This window comes from Protopterus annectens, chromosome 8.part0, assembly GCF_019279795.1.
Source record: "Protopterus annectens isolate FY-2018-M chromosome 8.part0, PAN1.0, whole genome shotgun sequence".
In the NCBI taxonomy this organism is placed as follows: Eukaryota; Metazoa; Chordata; order Ceratodontiformes; family Protopteridae; genus Protopterus; species Protopterus annectens.
The window spans coordinates 422536522-422557212 of NC_056741.1; the positions used below are offsets into that span (position 1 = coordinate 422536522).

Genomic DNA, 20691 nt, shown 5'->3' on the forward strand with positions numbered 1-20691 from the left:
GACTTTCAAGTAAATCACAATTTTTCATTAGAACTAAAGGGCACAGTAAAAGTGGCAAGGGGTTCCCTAAGCACAAAGAAGGATGCAGAGCCTTAAATGCAGGAATGTCTATCTAGTTGCCAAAACTGGCCAGAGCAACACAGCAGTGTACAATGAGACAGCTGAGCCACATACTTTTTACAACAAACGTAACATGCCAACTTCAGTAACAAATGTAAATAGAACAAAAGCTCTCCCCATTGGATTACTGCATCATAGCCCTACTTTTCAAAAAACAGTAAGTAAGAAAGTACAGCAACCATATAATGTCAACCACTGACATACTAAAATCAGTGAAACCTTAACTAATTTACACATATATATATAAGCTTTGTTGTACACTTACACCCATAGCTCTGAATGATGTGATACTTATGGAGTGTAGATTCTTTAGCTAAGTGACTTACAAATTATTAAGAGACAGCATATAAAAGGACAAGGTCTGAGAAACAAAATGACAATAAGATAGATTATATAGGATGCACTTCAGTGGAGATACTAACTACAATTTTCTACTTGTTACTCATGTTTTAACATTTACATTTATATTTTCATACTGAGTGAGCCATGTCATACTAGGAAACAGAAAAATGCATTGCCACTGTGCATATATAATTTACTATGCCAGAAATATTACTAGCTATTTGCTAGTAAATATGAAAATGTGCAGTATTTCTGTAGGTGCTTCAATATTTAATAAACCAACTGATTTGCAAACTGTAAAATATCATTAAGTGAAACCTTAGACGTGGGAGAAATTTGTTGCTGACACTTGCAGTTGAACATCTTGAGAGGTAGTTTCAGTTGTTTATACTGTTAACAATGCAGGCTGCAGCTACTCATTATTTTCAAATTTCTGTAAATATTCCAAAAAACAGGCACCCATAAAGGAATTTCTTGCAATCACGCAAAAACAGGACTCTCTTGAACAAAAGTGCTGCTGACAATATATGCTTAGGTTGCACAGTTTCAAAGGCACAAAATGTTGTTTATGAACATTTAGCTTTCTGGATTTATCTGCATTATAATACTAGTTTGCTACAAGTGTTCATATGCTAGCAGCTTATGACACGCTTGGTTGCTTCCCCTTACTCTAAATGGCAAGTGATCTACCTCCAGTTAGTATGATCTTATAGTTCACCCAACACCAGACCCTATTAAACTGTATAGACTTTCCAAAGCCCTAAGACTAACCCTAAAATGCTCACCTAGTTCCTAACTCAAGGCCTTGCTCCCTAACCCTAAAACTTCAGTTCTCTACCCCAAACCTACAATCCTTGATTGCGCCATAAACCTAAAACTCTATTCCCTCTCCCTAACCCTAAAGTACCTTATAGTTCCATAAACCTAAAACTTCATTCCTCCTCTCTGCCTGTAAGTCCTTGATCATTCCCTAACCCTAAAATTCCAATCCTCCTTACTAAACCTAAACTGCCCCCCCACACTAAACCAGAAACTCCCCTTTCATTCCCTAACCCTAACATTCTCCTCCCACTCCCTAACTCTAAATTCCCTTCCTGTTCCCTAACCCTAAATTTCCCCTCCTGCTCCTTAAACCTAAATTCCCTTCCCAGTCTCTGCCTGAAACTGTAATCTACACTCCCACCCTTCTCAGTCCCTCCCCATGGCTGCTGCACTTACCTTGCCTGGAATTGAATAAGATGTTTGGACAAAGGCCACTGTCTCCACTTATTTGCCATACCTTGCTTGAACACGTACCTGAACGTGTGCCTGGTAGCCAATACAAACTAAAAAATGCTTGAGCCCCTGGCTTTGTGGGGCTTACATTATAATGTATGACAGTGATGATGTAAAGATTGTGAAACCCTCCTTTTTTCACCAGTTTCATGGTCTCCCTAAGAGTAACTTTCTCCCTTTCCAGTTACACAGCTGGCCTTTTCAGCAATACTATGACTGCATTCAGTACAACATCTGGACACATAGGGACAAGAACAGGCATTAGCATCCAACAATTAAAAATCCGCTAAGGAATATAACGTCAGCAACTAAAAAGCACACAAATCCCCAGACATTTAAAAATAAAGGCATGGCATCTAGGTCCATGGAAGTCATTGTATGACTATACCTGGCCCACATCAGACCCATCATCAAGTGTAATGTCCCCTTCGGTATGTAACTGGCCAGACACATGCAGCAACTGGAATTTCCTCAAAGGATCCTCACAAAATTAGTACAAGGCATAAACATGTTGTATGTGGATTGCTTCAAAGCCATATTTGGTCTCATACAGACTACTGAGAGGTGATCTATGAGTAGCATACAAGGCATCCCTGGTCTTTACTCTGATGAACCTTTTGCATATCTGCAAAACAAACATCATCAGAATTACAATATCTAAAGACTTACATTTTCTTGCAACATAAATAAGACATGTTGGGGAAAACGATCTGTATCTCAGAGAATTCCCTTTCTCTGGAATAACGTCTCCATCCATGTGAAACAATGTACCTCCCTAACCCTATTTCATAATCATAACTTGGACCATTGGACGGGAAATCAAAAATTCACACCTGGTCTGGCAGTGACTGGCACATATGTCTCTGATGGACAGAGGCAGTCAGTAAGTCATGTCATAATCAACAATCACCCTATATATGAATGTCTAAAAAAAATATAACTTATGGGACACATTTGGATTGCACAGCTAGGCTTATAAAGGCCCTAGTGGTTGTTAACCTAGTATATACCTATGAACAACTGCATTTTAAAATATTAATTCTTTATTTGTTTTTTTATCCTTATTTGATCAGGTTAGTCCCCCTAGACTAGAAGCCTCTTTTCAGGGGAGATGCAAAGTGATACTTATACTAGTAGGGGAAATTTGACCAGGACATCAGGGAACTTCCCCAACTCTTTGGATCTTCTGCATAGTGCTGGAGTGCTCTTACAGCAGCAAGAAAGAGGCCTAAGGGAAGCAGCAGCATGGAGGAGGAGAGAAAAGGTACGGAGAGTTTGGAGGTGTAAAGTAAGAATTTGGAGAAATATTTGTTTGATACGGAGCTTCAGAATATAAACAAAGATTGTTGTGTTTTAAGTGTTACAAATGTGCAGTGCTTAGCTGCCTCCATGGAGAAGGGAGGAAGCCAGTCTGTTGAAGTTGGGCAGACAACAGAACTTGCGTCAAGAGGGCTTGCAGATGATGCTCTGTTAAAAATAATTGAGCAGGATGATCCAGGTGACAGATCTGCTGTTTCGTGGGATGAGATGGAAGATATCTTTTTTGGAAATACTTATGATGGTAATGTGGAGAAGAAGCCAGGTGATGTGGCAGCAGGGAATGCAGCAGTTGCAACTTATGTAGCAGGGACAGAAAGTAAAAGAGGAAAGTGGCAACAAATTGAGAAGGAGTCTGGTCTTGTGGCATCAGATAATGCAGTAACTAAAACATATACATCAATGACAGCTAGCAAAAAAGGAGAGCGGCAACAAACTGTAAGTAAAACAAAGAGGAGAAGTCCAATTGGGCAAATAAGAAAAAAAATGGCACTGTAATAGACAAATATTATATATGGGACAATTTGTTAACTGTTCTGGTTTTTAAAACTGAAGAAATTCAGTCTTTTATAGATATTGGGACACAGACTTTGTGACTTAACATTTGAAACTAGTGGGCTGATAATTACATTTTTAGAACTGTGTAACAAAAAGAACATTTATCTATGGAGCAATTGTTTGCTTTCAGGTAGTAAGTTAAATATTTAAAACAAATGTTACTTTGCAGTTTAGAACTGATGAACTAGAAGAAGAAGAAGATGTCAAAAATGCATACATGGTCTGTGTGAAAACTGTTGATAATAATATGAAAGTTAGAGATGAGAGAAACTTATGGAATAGAGGTTGGAGGTTGGAAGCTGTTTTGAAATGTGAAAAAAAACAGTGAAATGCTTGTCGTGTTATTTTTGTGGCTGGTCTTAGAGGGATATTAAGATATGCTGGTCATTCTAAATCATGTTTCTTTTGCGGGAATTTTTCTCATTTAATTAATGATTTTGACAAGATTCAATGTAACCAGTGTGGGAAGAAAGGACATACAGCAAGAGGGTTTGTTTCTGAATGCAGGATTTGATAAAAATGGACACTTTTGGAAATATTGTCAAGAGTAAACAGTAACTAATGAAAAAGAAGGGGAAAAGGAAGACTACATACACTGGGAAGGACAGCAAGAGGCTGGGGGAAAGGGTGAATTAGGTGAAGAAGAAATTGCAGAAGGTGGAAATATATGGAGGGGAACAATGATGAGAGAGAGAGAGTGCATGAAGGAAGAGAGGTCAGGATTAGGAAAAATTTGATACTGAGGATCAAATATTATTTGTGAATAAACCCAGGAAAAATATTCAGTTGGGTAAAGAGTGAAAATAAGAAACTGAACATTTAAAAATATCTCCCCTAAACCTAAAAAGGAGCACTTTCAGTAAATGTGAACAGTATTATTAACACTGTAAGACATATAGGGATACTGAAATGGTGTGCTAAATATGATGTGGACGTTATTCTGTTAGATGATGAAAAATTCCTGACAAGTGAAGAAAGACTGCAGACAGAAAAATTGTGGGGTGTAAATATATGGAACTTAGGAAGCGAATGTTCTGGAGTGGCTGCATCATATAGAAAACAGTGAAAGTAGTAGATGTAACAATGGTAATGATGTGATGCTTAACTGTTGTGATGTGAGGTGGAGAGAGTATGTTTATAGAATTATAGCATTATATACATATATAACCAGCAAGAAAAGAAAGCCTCTGTTTCATCAGATATTAGACCACATGGTCGTTAATATGAAAATTATAACTGCGGGGGACTTTAATTGTGATTTAAGGGGAAATGTAAAAAGGGAAAGGTGCAAAAAATATACAGGAAGAAATAAAATATGGTAAATTAGCTGTGTGGAACAAATGTCAGTGGACTTATAGAAGGGGCACTTGGATCTGAAATTGATTATTTTGCATTATTTAGCAATATGTATGAAGTTGATGGACAAAAGAGAGTATATTAAAACAGGAAATGGAATAAAAAGATTAAATAAGAAATTATGCAATGAAACTGGAGAGCGGGAAGTACTGCAGTTATGGAAGGACCATATAACCATGATGGACATCTACAAAAACTGGTCTGAATGGTGGATTTAATTTAAAAAGAAGTATAAAAAGTATTTTTCCCCCCAATGGTAGGATGATGCAAGAATGGGAAAATGTATAGAAATCTATTAGATAATTTAGACAATAATAAAATAAAGTATTATGATACTGAAAAAGAAATTTATAAAAGAAATAGAGAAAAAAATTAAGGCATTACTGTTTAGGCAGATATATTATTTAGAAGGGAGAAGGATGTATCTGCATAACTGGGCAAAATAGTAATGAGGATATTAATATAATGAGGGAAAGGAAAAATGTAAAAGGAGAGATAAAAAGAACATAAGAGCAAAATATGAGTACTGTAGTACAGTATGTGGAAAATATATTTAAGAGTAAAAAGAGGGAATATAAGAGAGAATGTAAAATAAAAAAATAAATAAATCCAGAACAAGTTAAGAAGAAATTTGAAAGTGAAATTACTATTAGTGAATTGGAAATGCTGATTCAGTATCAGGGAGAGATGGTAGAGTGTATGGAATGTATAAGAAATTAATGGACTGGCAAAGAGACTATTTATATAAATGTACTAAATGAATGTTTAAAGTAAATATTTGTTTATGAAGAGTTATGTACAGGGATACTAAAATGTATACAGACGAAAGATGAGAAGAGTGAAATAAAATTGAAGAACAATCACTCTAAATAACACATATTTTATTTCTTATGATAATAATACAGAGGAAAATAGAAGGAAGGCTGAGTGATATTATGGAAGAAAGTATACATGGCATAGAAGGGAGGATATCAAGAATTGTTATTGGTATGAGTGAAATTGTGAATGATATTATAAGTGAAAGGGAGGATGTGAAACTTATGATAACTGATGTTGGTAGGGCATTGGATACAAAATGCATGAACTTTCTGTGATGTAGTATGGAATGGGAATTATGAGAGTGTGTATATCAACATATGAAAATAATAGAGTGAGAGTTTTAGTGAATAGCTGGATGAGTAAAGAAATTTCCATGAGGTGTGGTACAAGACAAGGATGTCCCATGAGTGGAATATTGTTTACATTGGTGATGAATGTGACAATGAGTGAAATAGCTTATAAAATGAAAGTTACTAGATATGTGATGCAAAAAGATGTGGTGATTCCAGTAGTTTTGACATACACAGACAATATAGTTGTAGTTGTCAAGGCCAAAATATGGATGAGGGAAGTATTGGTTTGTCTGAATGGATGTTTAAAGGAAAATGGACTGACCTTGACTAAAGAGAAACATAAGGGTTTGGATAATGTGGTGAAAATTGGAGATGCATATTTTTTATGAATTAAGTGTCTTTCTAGGGATACAATTTGGGAAAATGATATAGTTATGACGCAATGGGAGGGTTTGATAAAAGGAATAAAAGAAATATGTTTTTTGTGGGGGTGCTTATAGGTTAGCATTCAGGAAGAAAGGTTTATCTGGTGAATGGTGTATTAATATAAAAAATAGCATTAATGTCAAATTCTTATATGATCACAGAAGTATATGGAAAGGAAATTGTATAATTGGTGTTTTCTTGTTTATGAGGTTCAAGATTAAAACCATTAAAACAGGTGTGTTGTATATGAGTGAAGAAGAAGGGGGTGGGGTTACTAAAGCTAGTTGTTTATTCTACTTAAACTTGTATAGAGTATTAAAGTGGGTAAAGGAAGAAAATGAGAAATTAATAGTGAGAATGTTTAAATCTAAGTGCAAAATGTTCTGGGAGATTATGAGAATAAGAAAAAGAGAAAAAGAATATATAAATGAAGAGATTAAAAATTATCATGAAAAATACTAGCATGAAAAATAAAACTTGATGATAGAGAGAAAGATAGAAGGATGTGGTATAATAATGTGATTAAACAATATTACCATGTAAATCTATAGGAAATTTTTACCAGAAGAAGTGATTAAAAGCATTAAAGTAAGGAAAAAGTGGTGTGCCAATATAACAGTGTCAGGATTTCCTGTGAAGACTGGTAAAAATAAATTGCCAGTAAAGAAGAAAATGCCATATAAAAAGAAAGCTGAAAGAGTGTTTTTACTCTGTGGGAAGGAAGAGACAACAGAACATGTTTTTTTGAAATGTTAAAGAGTGGTTTAAACTCTGGAAAAAAGTTGAGTGAAGAATATTAATGACATAAACAGTATAAATATGGATATGATTATGTATGGATATTATAAGAACAAGAAGAAAGAAAACTTGAGAAGGGTAGTCATGCATTTTTTATGTAATATGGATTATTTGGAATGAAAGACTGAATGAAATGTTTGTTTAATGGGAGATGGATTTTGGCAGATATATTGTGAAGAATTAGATTATGGTTGTGGAGGAAGGAGTGGGGGTCAATTGTGGAAGAAGAACAGTGAGAATTTTATAAGAAAAATGATTGTAAAAAAAATAGAAACGTATATATGTTCTTGCAAATATGTATGTTTTGTAAATATATAAATATGTAAATAATATTTTTATGTTGTGTTAAATAAAGGACCCCTACCTTTTTTGATTAGTACAGTGAGACGTTTTATATCCACATGAGCTACCATCAACTCAAACAAATGGGGCCTTGGTTTAACGTGTTATCCAAATTATACATACTTCAGAACTTACTAGAATTTTACAGAACATACCCAATTTTGTCAGATATTTTTGCTCTGCATCTCAAAACATTTTTGATTTTCTTGTAAATCACTGAGGATCACAGACAGTTAGCAATACCAGTCATCAGAGTTTCACACTTCTTATTGTTCTGAAAATGCATGTTTATGCAGTGCCTGTAGTTCTATTAACTTAAGTGATTTTGGCACTTTGACTGCTATGGCTCCTGATATTGTCAGTTTCACACATGTTGCAAGGCAGACTTTATGGGACCACTGCTGATATCAGTGTACAGCTATGGGAATTACTATCTTCCTGCCATGGACATAGCTAATTCAAAGTATTTATATTTAAAAAAAACATGACTTAGATTAACATTAAGTTACTCCATCTCCAAACACACACACACACACACACACACACACACACACACACACACACACACACACACACACACACACGCACACAAAGTCTGCTGTAATACATTTAGTACATGCAGCCAGGTATGACCACAGCATGTAAAATTAAGTAACAAACATTTGACCTCTGTCCAAGGTAGGTAAGAAGCTTTACAATCTGAGTAATGACCTTACCACTAAAATGGGAAAAAATACCTCATATTCCTTCTTCTGGGCTTTTAAAATGCACATCTGTGACAATCATTTACTACATTCTAAATATTTAGTATCCCCAGGATTTGTGCTTCTTGAAATCCCAATCACTTATGGAATAGGAAGGAGCAGAAAGCAATCTGTGCTTTAGGTAGGGTCACCATGAACTGGTTTAAGTCAAACATTTCATGACTTAAAATACATAAATAAATAAAGTAACCAAAGTGTTTTAACATTGCTGGCAAGTGCTCTGCTTGTTCAAATGGTAGCTACTGCGAGTATCGAGAGGTGAACACTTATGATGTCATTTAGCCTCCTTTTTATTAAAATTATGTAACATTTGGTCTAAGTCATATTTAAACATAAGTCAAATTATCTAAACATTTAATCTGACACTCATTTAGCCTAAATACACTTAATCTAATTACATTTTATAGAAAAGTGTACTACACTACAGAGAGTTAATTCTGGTGTGATGAGCAAGTGAGGAGTGTGTGTGTGTGTGTGTGGGGGCATACCTCTCCACCTGTTACAGCATGAAATCTGGACAAAGCCACAAATAATTTGGAGAGAAAGGTCCAAAAATATGGACACTTTTTAAATATTGTTCTTACAAACTTAGAAAGTTGATAGAATAACAGGTTTTATATTAGCAAGACTTTTCTGAAGGATTAGAAGTCTTAAAATCAAATATCTGCCATTATTTTCTGACTTCAATCCTCAATGATTTGCCAGAAAACTACAATTTTATGAGAATCAGACAAAAATAGGAGTCAAAAATCTGGGCATTCTGTAAAAGTCTGGACAGCTGAGAGCTATGGTTGGGGGTGTAGGAGGAGCTTGCCCCTACAAAAAAAAAGTTTTAGAGGAGTATTTGGTGTATATGAAATTAAATTAAAAGTGCTTTAGATGACATTTTTAGATGTTTTGCGATTAGATGAAAAGTGTCTTATAAAGGATTATATAGGTTAGCTATAGATATATCTAGCTATCTATAGATATAGAAATAAATGTGGATGTAGGCGTAATGCACACATATACTTCTTAGCATTTGTGTTCAGCACTTAAGCTAACTAAAATGAGTTAGTAATGATGAACACAATACTTTTTCTTTCATTCACAGATACTGAATGGCTGGTCATTGGACCTTTGCAACTGTGGGCTCAGGGCAGCTGCCCAAACAACCCTATTATAATCCTCCCCAATGACCATCCCATAGCATACTATACACAGCCATCACAGGGGGCAGACCACCAGCATGAAATAATATCTTAAACACCTGCTTATAAACAGGATCTGCTCGTGAGATAGATATCGCTCTCTCAAAGAATCCTTCTTTTAAGGAAAGGACTTCCTTTAAATCTAAAGCAAAATAGGTCTCTGATCCTCTTCAAACATAGCACAGATGAATGGCTTAGAAACCATAAATTCATTCCTTGTCTGATTCCTCAAGCTTTCATTGAAAAGGGAAGAAATTAGATAGTAGTTACTTCGTGCTGAAGGGTATAGATGAAAGTGGATCTTGAGGCTAGGCTACAAATGATCTATTTGATCAACAGCCTATAATCAACCCACAAGTCTCTGATCCTATGTTTTTTCCTATAAGTGAACATGTACCAGCATGGCCACCCAGGGCAGCAGTGATTGGGAAAGTATACTTTCCAGGAGAATAAAGTGGTACTGCAGGCACTCCCCAAGCATAGCAGGCACCTCATGGACAAAGGTGCTGCAGACAAGCAGCAACATGACCAGATTTGTAACCTATTCATCAAGATGAAGGCTTGTCATAGTCAAAATAATATTTTTTTTATTTACTGAATAATGTTTGCACTTAAAGCATATAAATAAAAACATTGAGGACACTGAAGAAATAAAATGAATGCAGCACCTTAAATAATTGCATAGAGCTCAGCTAACTGCTTCTGACACTGTCAGGCCCAACCACATTAGAAGTATGTTTTAACTGATAAGACTGAAAGGCCATACAAGCAGAATTACAGCCTTAATTCTAAAAATAAGACCAAGATGATGTTGAATAGTGCTGGTCATCATAAGTGATATCCGGGTTCTGGGAATAAAATTCCTTTTCTATTAAAAAGTAGAAGTTTATTTCTTACAGTTAAAGACAATTTTTGCAGTTTAAATGGCATTTCACTAAATTTATCATCAATTCATTGCTGATATATCACTACACAGCTGTTTTAACAGGACCATTGTGTTACTTTTTTGGAAATCTGCCTTGGGTGAGACTTTCAGATGAAGGGTGGGTGCAGGTGTGTGTGTGTGTGTGTGTGTGTGTGTGTGTGTGTGTGTGTGTGTGTGTGTGTGTGTGTGTGTGTGTGTGTGTGTGTGTGTGTGTGTAGCATTTCCCAACCCACTCAGTCATGTCTGTAGTCAACAATTCCTTTTTCTCTCCAAGGCATAAGACACACACAGGAATATTTGCATTAAAGGATATATAAACCTCTTACCAATGACATTTCCTGCCTCCTGAAAGAATGCATGTGTCCAGTTTTTCAATGGCCCTAACAGAGTGACACATTTCTTCTTCAGCTCATCCATGAGTGCAGAAGGGCACACTACAGTTCCAATATTCCTTAATGCTTGCCTGTGGAAGAAAATATTTATATCATTGTCATACACAAAATGGAAATATACAATAAACAGAAAGCAATGGTAGAGGGAGACCTGTGCCTCCATAGGTTTCCTTCAAGGTGTCTAAGTTTTCATCATCTTTCCTAAAAGTATGTCATGTGACCATTTGATATCTAGTACATTGTTGTTTAATGTATAACTCTGCCCAACTACTAGGCTATAAAATAGTCATACTTGATTTGCAATGAAACAAGGCTTTATTAAAAGTTCCCTTTTAAAGTGTTCACTCCCTCTCCAGTTTCCAGTGATACCTTCTTCCCATTGTACTGGTAACCATAGACACATTTAGTCTATATTCATGATACTGTTTGCTTCAAGGCTTGCATTATTTCCTCTCCTCTAGCTTTTAGTATGTACATATTCATCATAGCTAACCTTTCATCACAGAAAAGACCCTGAAAAGCCTGAGGAGTTTCAGTCATTGATTTGAACAGAGACTCTGTTGTGTTCCTTTTCTTAATCTGAATTCTTCAAAACGTAGCTTAATCTTTAATGTCAACTTTATTAAGGTGTTTATAACAAAACAATATTAAACACAAGTGGTTCAATGAATTAAAAAAATAAAAGCAAATAAAATGTAATATCATCCCGCATCATCGAAGGCTATTTCAAACAAATGTGTTTTAAGCGACCTATGGCAACTGGCCAAGGAAGGACATTCCTGAAGCTATGCAGGCTGTAGGTTCTGCAAGTGTGGAGCCTAAGAGGCAAATGAATGAATGCCAGATCTATCAACATGCTCCTTTTTGAACCACAAGCAACCTTGGGTAGCTGAGTTCAAGACCTGACTGGGGTGACATAGCAGAACTAGCTCCTTCAGGTAAGAGGGACCCACAATATAAATGGCCATAGAAGTTAATACCAAGAGCTTGCAAATAATTCTGTATAGAGCAGTTACTATTGGATTATATAAGAGGTTTGTATAGAGGTATGGCCACTTCCTTTTGTGAGAACCATCTTTGGATTACTTGCTATATAATTTGCTGTATTTGCTTACCTGCTCAGGCTTACTACCAGTAATATTGCCTACATTATTCTATTGTGGAGTGTCCTGTAATATTCCATTTATTCAGTAATTTGTGTAGAATGTCTCTTATTCAGGGAGCTATGGTTGCATTTTTCTATTACATTTCAGTGGATATGAATGTTACAAGTTGCATATTTTCTAAGATATAAGAAAATGTCAAGCTGTGCATATTTCATTAAATGTGTGAACTTTAAAACTGCTCTTTTAGTAACAATGCAGCTGTATGTAATAAATGGAACTGTGTATGGACTCACAAGGGGTGATTCACTCTCATAGCTTTATATCACTAGCAGAATTACCTCTTGTTGGAATGAAATTCTCTATGTGTCCTAAGCATTTTGGTTTAAAAGATACATTTTCATTTTTACTTTCAAAAGATTGAATTAGGACATCTTTTCCTTCATAGGGATTCTGGATTTGTGAAAATGTTAACTTGCAGAGAAAGGTGAATCACAATTTCTGTATTTTCTTATTTTTTGTATATTATGGAGTTAATGAATTCTATCCAAACCTGAAGCAGTAAAGCACTTATTTTCAGGGACTGTATAGAAGAGAAAATGTACCTTGCTTTCCCAGACAGGGTAAGCTAAAACTTTGATAATCTGCCTCTGAACCACTTGCAACTAATTAATATTTTTGTGCATTAGTGGTATTTAAGCTAAAATATTCTCTAGAAAGTGGTAGGAACAAGACTACTTAGATGTAGTTAGAGTTATTCTATTGCCAGCTATCTGTATAATACATTTTCTATAATTCTTCCCTTTACTTGATTTTTTCTATTGAGTAAAATGCTTTTATTTACTCAATAAAAACTTGTGGCTGCAGTCTCATTTATTTGTTTGTAAGGGTAACTTCACAGCACTGGTGTAACTGCTGGCATTTGTTCTTTTCAAAGAGAGACTGGTTAAACAATACTATAATTAAATATACTGGTTGGCTCATTGGAATAGACCTTAATGCCAGAGTTTGTCGGACAGATGGCAGTGTGCACCAAGAATGAAAAGAAAGAAAGTTATGTTGATACTATGAAGATGTCAAGAATCTCTCCTGGAAACAAAGCTCTATTATTGTTGGTGATACTTTGCACTAGAAGGCCTTGGTATCAGTTAGAGGTGGATAAAATCCTATGAGGCAGAGACTGTAATTCCATTCAGTGCCTGCACAGTATAAAACTTTTTTGGGTGTGTTAGAAATTGGTCATAATCCGAGGCAGTAGTGTGCACTTAAAGGCCATATCTCTGCATCTCAAATAACTGGTTGCAGCTGTATAGAATTCAAAGCCTGTATCCATTGCCTCTGACGTTATTTGGTGACAGTGGTGGGACTTTGACAGTGTAATCCTTGATTGTCACATATAAACTGTTGCCTATGGTATGTGATTCAAGGATCATTATCTTTGCCCATCACAACCTGAAAGATTACATTAAGCAGGAGAGTGATTAACTCTTCTTCAGAGCTATCTACTCTCCCAGTGGTATCAAAAGTTGCATGCTTTACGTTTTAATACTAGTGCAGTGATGCATATCAACAAAAATTAAACTTAATAGCTAATATCATGTTTTCTATACAAGTTAATAACTATTATTCCCAAACAGCAAACAACAAGGGAACAAAAGCTGAATGTATTTAAGTGCCCCATTCTAATGGCATAGAATAAAAGTAGCATATTTATCTGTAGTTCTTAGCTTAGACTGTTTACAAAGTCATGTAGTTAGTAATTGTTTTGTTGCAGCTGGTTAAGAAGAAATCATTGATTTGTTCATTAGTGGAGAATTGTGCCATATGTTTCTATTCAATGCTTCTCAATTTAAGAAAATGAACATTTTGAATGTGATATTCAAACCACACCTGTTGTACACTATTATTTTTAACTTGTAGTGTCAGAAATATTTTTCATGTAACAATAATGTCTCTTTCCTAACAGCAGAAGGAAATTGATACTGTTTTCTCTGTCCATAGACTGAGAAAGTGTGTTCCTTTTTTATTTAAATGCTCATTTAGAGTACTGAAAGAGTTAGTGTTCTTTGCAGTTCCTGTGTACTCCAAAATAAACACCTTCTGTTTTCTAGTACCTCTCTCAACTTAGTTAATTGTTTTGGTAAGAATTCATCTACACAATCTGCAATGAATTCCTGCTTGTAACAATATTTTCAGCTGATGTCATACTATGGTTTACCACTGCCTTAGTACAAGTCAGATGATTACCTGCCCAACCATGGTGTTCATGGTATTGTGCACTGCCAGATTTTCTGCAGCTACTTGCACAGACCAATATCAGGTACTTTGTTGAGCACCCAACAGAAGGATCTCAAGGAACTTTATGTATCTATAGTTTTTATACAGCTCAGTACAAAAAACTGATGGACTTGATCTGTTACAATTGTTTTGTTTCAGATGCTTGGTGCTACATGTCCTGGAACCTGTTTCTTCTAGGCACTGTACAAAGCTTCTCTGTCAAAAACTTCTGTTAGTTTCTCTAACAAGGACAGTTGTTCTGTATTTCCTCACTTCTCTGCACCATTGTGTTTGGATTAGCATTATATTCACCATCCCCTGATCTCTTGACAAGGTATAACTGGAACCATTGACTACAGTTTGACTAACACACATTTGGATGAAGCTCAGAATGGTAACTGTTGTATGAGTTAATGAATGAGAAGTGTGATTCATTTATTGGTAAGGGTGATATTATTCCCATGCATGACTCCACTTCCCCAGGTATCAAAATATTAAAGTTCCAGTCCAAACACTTACTTACCTTTTTTCACAGTGTTCATTCTGCGATGCTTTAAGTAGTAAATTAGCACTCTGTATCTTTCTTTCTACCCCCTTTATGTTAAATTATGCACACCAGCATTCCATTCAACATTTTTGCCAGCCACACTGCTTCTGTGTACTTTTGTTTTAATATGCTTTATTCAAAGATTTATTGTTGTTCGATTTTATATTTCAACGTAAACTTTCTGTCAAGCTCCATCAAACCCTCATTTTTTTCTACTGTATTCTTTCTAAGTTCCTCTGTGGCTATGAGTGCATTTTGATTTGCTTCAGTTCTTTCATCATTCCTATGGACTGCTTCTTATTTTATTTTATTTTATTTTATTTTTTGAAGCACACTCCCATTCTGTCAAAGTTCTTTCATCTTAAGTCCAGTACTCCAGTTTTGGGTGCAGCTCAACTTTGGAGCTATTCTCAGTAACTGTAGAGCTGGGTGGCAAGTTCTTTCTAGGTGGTAACCGAATTCTATATCAGATATCATATCTTCACTCCTACTAAGAGTGCTAAAAATAAGATAACAAAGAGGGACTGTAGAACAGAAGATTAATAAAGTAGAAGTTAAAAAAAATAGACGTGGAAATTATGGAATACCTGTTCATAGGTTCATAGGTGAGGGCAAGCTTGCTAGTCATTTGGGGAACTATACCCATTATTTTGCTGTGCCTCTGTCGAGCAGTGACACTGAGGTAATCCTATGCCATTTTATGAGGTCTCTGTCCCAGTACATTCTGAGGTAATCCCTGGTGGTGAATGGCGGGTGATCCCCTCCATAATGAAGATGATTTGCCTTCAATGCCACAAGTGAATTCTTGCCAAGTGGACCTAGAGATTTCTGTTCCCTCAGCACAGGGAGTTAATAGTAGTGTTAAGGTTTAAGTCTCCGCCCTCTCTATCCTGATGGATCTAGTGATTTTGAGGTGTCCCATATTCATTTAATCTGATGGATCTGATGGTTTTAGATTCACCTCTGTGAGAGCAAGGTCATCACTTTGACATGGCCTTTGGAGTTTAACGATGTTAGGCAAAGGCAGGTTCTTTTTTTTGAGATAGATTTTGAATTTTGGTGGGCTTTTTTGTGTGTCCTTTCAGACCTTTGCAACTTGGGGCCCTGAATGGGCTCGAATGGGTCGTCAGCGTCATCTCGGGTCAGATGGATGATGTCAAAGGAGGAATACATTCCTGGTGTGATGAGATGATGATTTTGATGATAAGGTGGGCAATGTAAGGAGACTTCCTAACTACCTACTTTAGCTATGAATCCTTAGAGACAGACTACTATCAACCTGGAGTCCCAGGTCCCTGATCTGGGTTCACTGTGACAGTGGGTCCCTGGGTCCCCTGGGGGTCCTTTTGTTTTTAGGGAGGGACCTTGACCTTTCTTTTGGCATTTTTAAGGACTTGGCTCTAGCACCAGTTTTCTATTTCTCATTTTTTTTTTCTGAAGGATATCTGTGTCCAGGATGTCTTTTCTAGATTATGTAGAGGCTATCAGTCATCTGCGTGTTTTATGTGTTTTGCTACTCTGTACCCAGCTTGTGCCAAAAAGTAGATGCCAAAACCCTCCCCACAGGACTGAGGCCTGTGGGACACCACTTGTGACTGGCTTTAGAGTGCAGGCTTTAGATGCAACTCTGGTGACATTGTTTCTTCTGACGAACCAGCCAGCAACACATCTTGTGCAGTATGGGTTGGTCAGGTTCATCACTTTTCAATTTTACCAGTGGTGGGTTGTATCATTTGTGATAATTAGATCTGATAGGCTGTATAATGATACTTTTATTCAGGCTGTACTGGCATAGCCTTTGAAAAAAATTGCTGACTTGACTGCCATGTCAACCCTTTGACACTGCCTTTGAAAAAATCAACAAAGTTTAAAAATTCCCGATGTCTTTTGCTAACCAAGCTCCATTATGATCTCTTATGAGTCTCTCAGATAATCTTTTATGTCTTTGCTGCGATGATCCTCTCCATGGCTGGGCAAGGCGCCTTTGTCAAGTGGGGCTAATGTGTGGTTGGGTCAGGGTGTTGCTGCCCCCAGTAAGTGCGGGTATGCACAGTTAAACTCATGTCTAGCTGTGGGCAAGGCAATGTTTTCCATTCATGGAGCACACACACCTAGGGGCACCGCCAATCGACCCCATGGTGTGCATGGATTTGGAGTTTGGAGTTCATCAGGTCATGCATGGATGCTTTGTTTTTGCTTTGGTTTTTGTATAGATATCTCTCTCCTTGGGGGGAGGGGGGCTGGGTACTCCTTTTGGTGGACCAGTATGTTGGTTGGGTGGCTGTCATCCAGTAATCTTCACCTGTCACATGAATGTCTGTAGGCATAGTAATCTTCCTTCTCTTTTGTTTTCTTATAGCTAAGAGGTTCAGAACTTCTTTCCTTTGAGTCCTTATGATTTTCTTTAAGATTCTTTACTTTTTTTCTGTTTATTTTTGCTTTTTTTTTTTTTTTGCTTTGGATGATTTTATGCCTACTTTTTTTTTTGCTCTATCTTGTAGTAGCTTCCTCCTTTTTGATCTTTTTTTGTCTATCTTGTGGCAGCTTCCTCCTTTTGTTGGTTTGTTTATTTACCTTTGTTACATTGGGTGTTTTGCTTACAATTGCCTTATCCATGCAGTCCTGCAGGTGCTTGTGCCTTGTGATTGCAGAGCCTGGTACTGCTTTTTAGTCAGTTTTTCGCCTTTCACAGGTGAGTACTGTTTCTTTAGTGCTCAGGGGCCTTAAAGGAGACCACACTTTTGAGTCTTTTTGAAGTGTCGGCTTTGGAGAAGTTCTTTAGTGGAGTGTGGTTTTGGGGGTGGGGTGGGTGGGGATGACACTGGTTGTGTTGAGGTCTAATCTGACCATTACACCTCGATTGAGATCTCCGTATGCTCCTCCATGTTTTGATGATGAGAAACTAGTTGTTCCTCTCTGTTTGGTGGATGGTCACTGTTTTTTCATGGCATTTGAGCTTTGAATGAAGGTGTTTTTGGGCTGGGCTAGGGTAATTGGGTGCCAGTAAGTATGTAGTCTATATTAGAATACATTGTCTACCCTAGTATGATGGTGTTTGGTGATACATTTATTCCTGACCCTGTAAGGTTCCCCATGTGAGCCACTGAGGTTTGTGAGGGTGTGCCTATGTACAATACAATGAGCATGGTTTAATTGCCTCTGGTTGCCACTACCTGCATGGTCTCCGGTGCCCACTGATGAGTCCACCACACCAGTCTTTTGGGTATGGTGGATATGATGAATATGGATATTGTCCGGATGTATGGGGGTAAAATTTTGGTAAGCGCATGAGGTAAAACCTAAGCCGCTGGGGTGCTCTCTGCTTGGCTGCAACAGGTTTCTGTCACAGCACAGACCAGACCATCTCCATACTGAGGAGAGAAGGGCCTCGATGCATAATGAGAGCATTACCCTTGGCATTCCTTTTGTGTTATTTTTTTTAGTTTTTTCCTTTTGGTGTCCCAGTAAAGGTGAGCCTTTTGAGCCTGGCCAAACCTTGCCAACAAGGGTGCCCAAGGGGGTGACGAAGATCCGAATCCCAGGGTCCAAAGCCGGGTGCACCCTTAGCGAAGCAGCTCCCACATGTCCAGCATGGCCAGCCAGCTGAACAGACCTGATGTTTTTGAATGACACCAGTGTTTAAGCCAATTGTTAAAGCTGATCATCTTATCTCTGTATTGGAGTGGGATACTGGTGAAGGTAGGCAGCTCAGGGGGCTACAGTCATAGAGGCCTGGGCTACATAATCAGAGCTCCTCAATCTCTCTTTTCATGTAGTCCAGTATGTCTCAGCCAGGTCGTTTACACCGTGCGACAATGACTGAGTCATATTTGTACCTGCTGTTGAGAGACCTGAGGGCGGTTATGTGGCGGGAGGCCGGTTCTAAGTGTTCTGCAGCTTACTGTGACCTTCTTCCTTAGGCTACAGCCTGTGGCACGACTATGGGTCAGATCTGACTATGGAGTCACCAATGACCAGTGTGTCTGGCATTGTGTTTTGGCCTTAAGGGCTGTGACTGTTGACTGTGAGGACTGAGGTGTTGTGTGTGTTGCAGGTGTTGTGTTCTGAGGTGGTGGTTGTTTGGGTGTCTGCTTTTTTTGGTGGCCTTGTTTTGGTACCTTTTGCATATGTCTTTGTCGAGTATGTCTGTGTGTGTTTATGTGTATGATTTGAGGTTATAATGGTACTATGAGATAGTGTGTGTGGTGTGTCAGTCCCCCCTCCCTCCTGACTGTCTTGCCTATGTTCCTATGTTGAGTGAAGAGCTCAGCCTCCAGTTTGCAAGTTGCATCTTGCATTGTATTTGTGTTTTGTGGGAGGGAGAGAGGAGAGGGTTGTGACATGAGGCAAAGGTAGCTGCCTCCAATATTTCTTTTTCACCACCAAAAATGAAGAAGACTGTGAATTGAAGGATTTAGTGTAGAAAGTGTAACACAGGTTGTATCACAGCATAATGGAACAATGAGTCCGCAAAGTAAAGAGGAAACAGGAGGAGTGGGAGACATTTTAAGAAGGAATGTAGACACAGGAAAGAAAAAAGAGATTTAATATGGTGCAATATTTATGCAAAGGAGAAAGCAAAACTAATCAATACAAAAAGAGCAGCACCAAAGATTTTTGAAGAGATATACAGGCAAAGGCATCCAGACATACAATACAAAAAAATAAGAAAACAAAGAGGAAAAGTAGAAAAGAGGATTAGTAATGGAGAAGTTAAATAAATAGAAACTGAGGTTATGGATTACCTGCGAAGTGAAGGATTTAGTGTAGAAAATCTAACTCTGATAACATCACATCACAATAATGCAGTGGATCCCCAAATTAAGGAGAAACCGGTGGAAACCAGTACAAACATTCAATTTGAGTTGCACAGCAAGGAAAGGAACAGGAAACTGTGGCAACTATGGCACAGTCATTGTTGTGGAGTGATAGGCCAGTGAGTTCCCGTATGAAAGAGCAATGGATGATGCAGGATGAAACTGAAAAGAATGTGGCACAGGAAGATGCTCTGGAACTTTCTATAGAATGACTGCAGGAATTAAGAGAACAAACAATGTGCCCTCAGTTTAGAAGAAAATGATCTAAAAGGATTGCTCAATTTAATAGCAATGGACAGAAATATTAAGATCAATGAAAGAAATCGACTACAGAAAGTCAATAAATCCCAAAAAGTTAGAAGTTTGATAAAACAAATGAACACAGTAATTAGGGCTGTTCATAGAGATTCAATTGGTATAACAGAAGTAAACAGGATACATCACTAAACTAATAACAGATAGTCTTATCAGAAAAACACACGGTAGTAAGAGAAAGTAAAGGGAGAAATCGAATAATATCAGGGATGTAGCAAATAAAGAAAACTATAAAGCAAGTAAGTCAAGAAGTATTACTATTAGAAGTGTATAGATGAGGGAACAGATCAACAAAAATACTCAGAAAGATAGACATGATAAAAGCAATGCATAGTATCAGAACAGAACAGTATCAGAACAGAACAGTATCTCTTGTGCACTACCACAAATAATTAACCAAAAATATCAACATAGGCAGAAAAACTTAGAAGATATGCAGATAAAAATAAAAGTACAAAATAAGTAATTTTATTGATGACCCAAAAAGGTTTTACAGAGAACTGGGAAACAAGAAAAAGGAATTGAAACACCACCAAAAATGAAGAAATAGATACATTTTGAAGAAATATCTATGAAGATCTTGTGAAACAGAGCAAAGATGCTAAATGGATAGAAGTAAAAGAAAGAATAAGTTCAAATGTACAGGATAAGAAATAGGATGAAGTAATGGCCAGACAGATTGAAATAAATTAAGAAAAGCTCCTAGTTGGAAAAC

General features: G+C 37.1%; 1 protein-coding gene across 1 annotated transcript in view; it reads right to left on the bottom strand.

Moving 5' to 3' along the window:
• The window catches only part of LOC122808847 (otoancorin-like), a 224916-nt gene that overhangs the window by 54436 nt on the left and 149789 nt on the right, over positions 1-20691 (bottom strand). The window contains exon 8 of the mRNA XM_044079940.1: positions 10852-10988. Coding sequence (XP_043935875.1) covers positions 10852-10988 — 137 coding nt within the window. The remainder of the gene's footprint in view (positions 1-10851; positions 10989-20691) is intronic.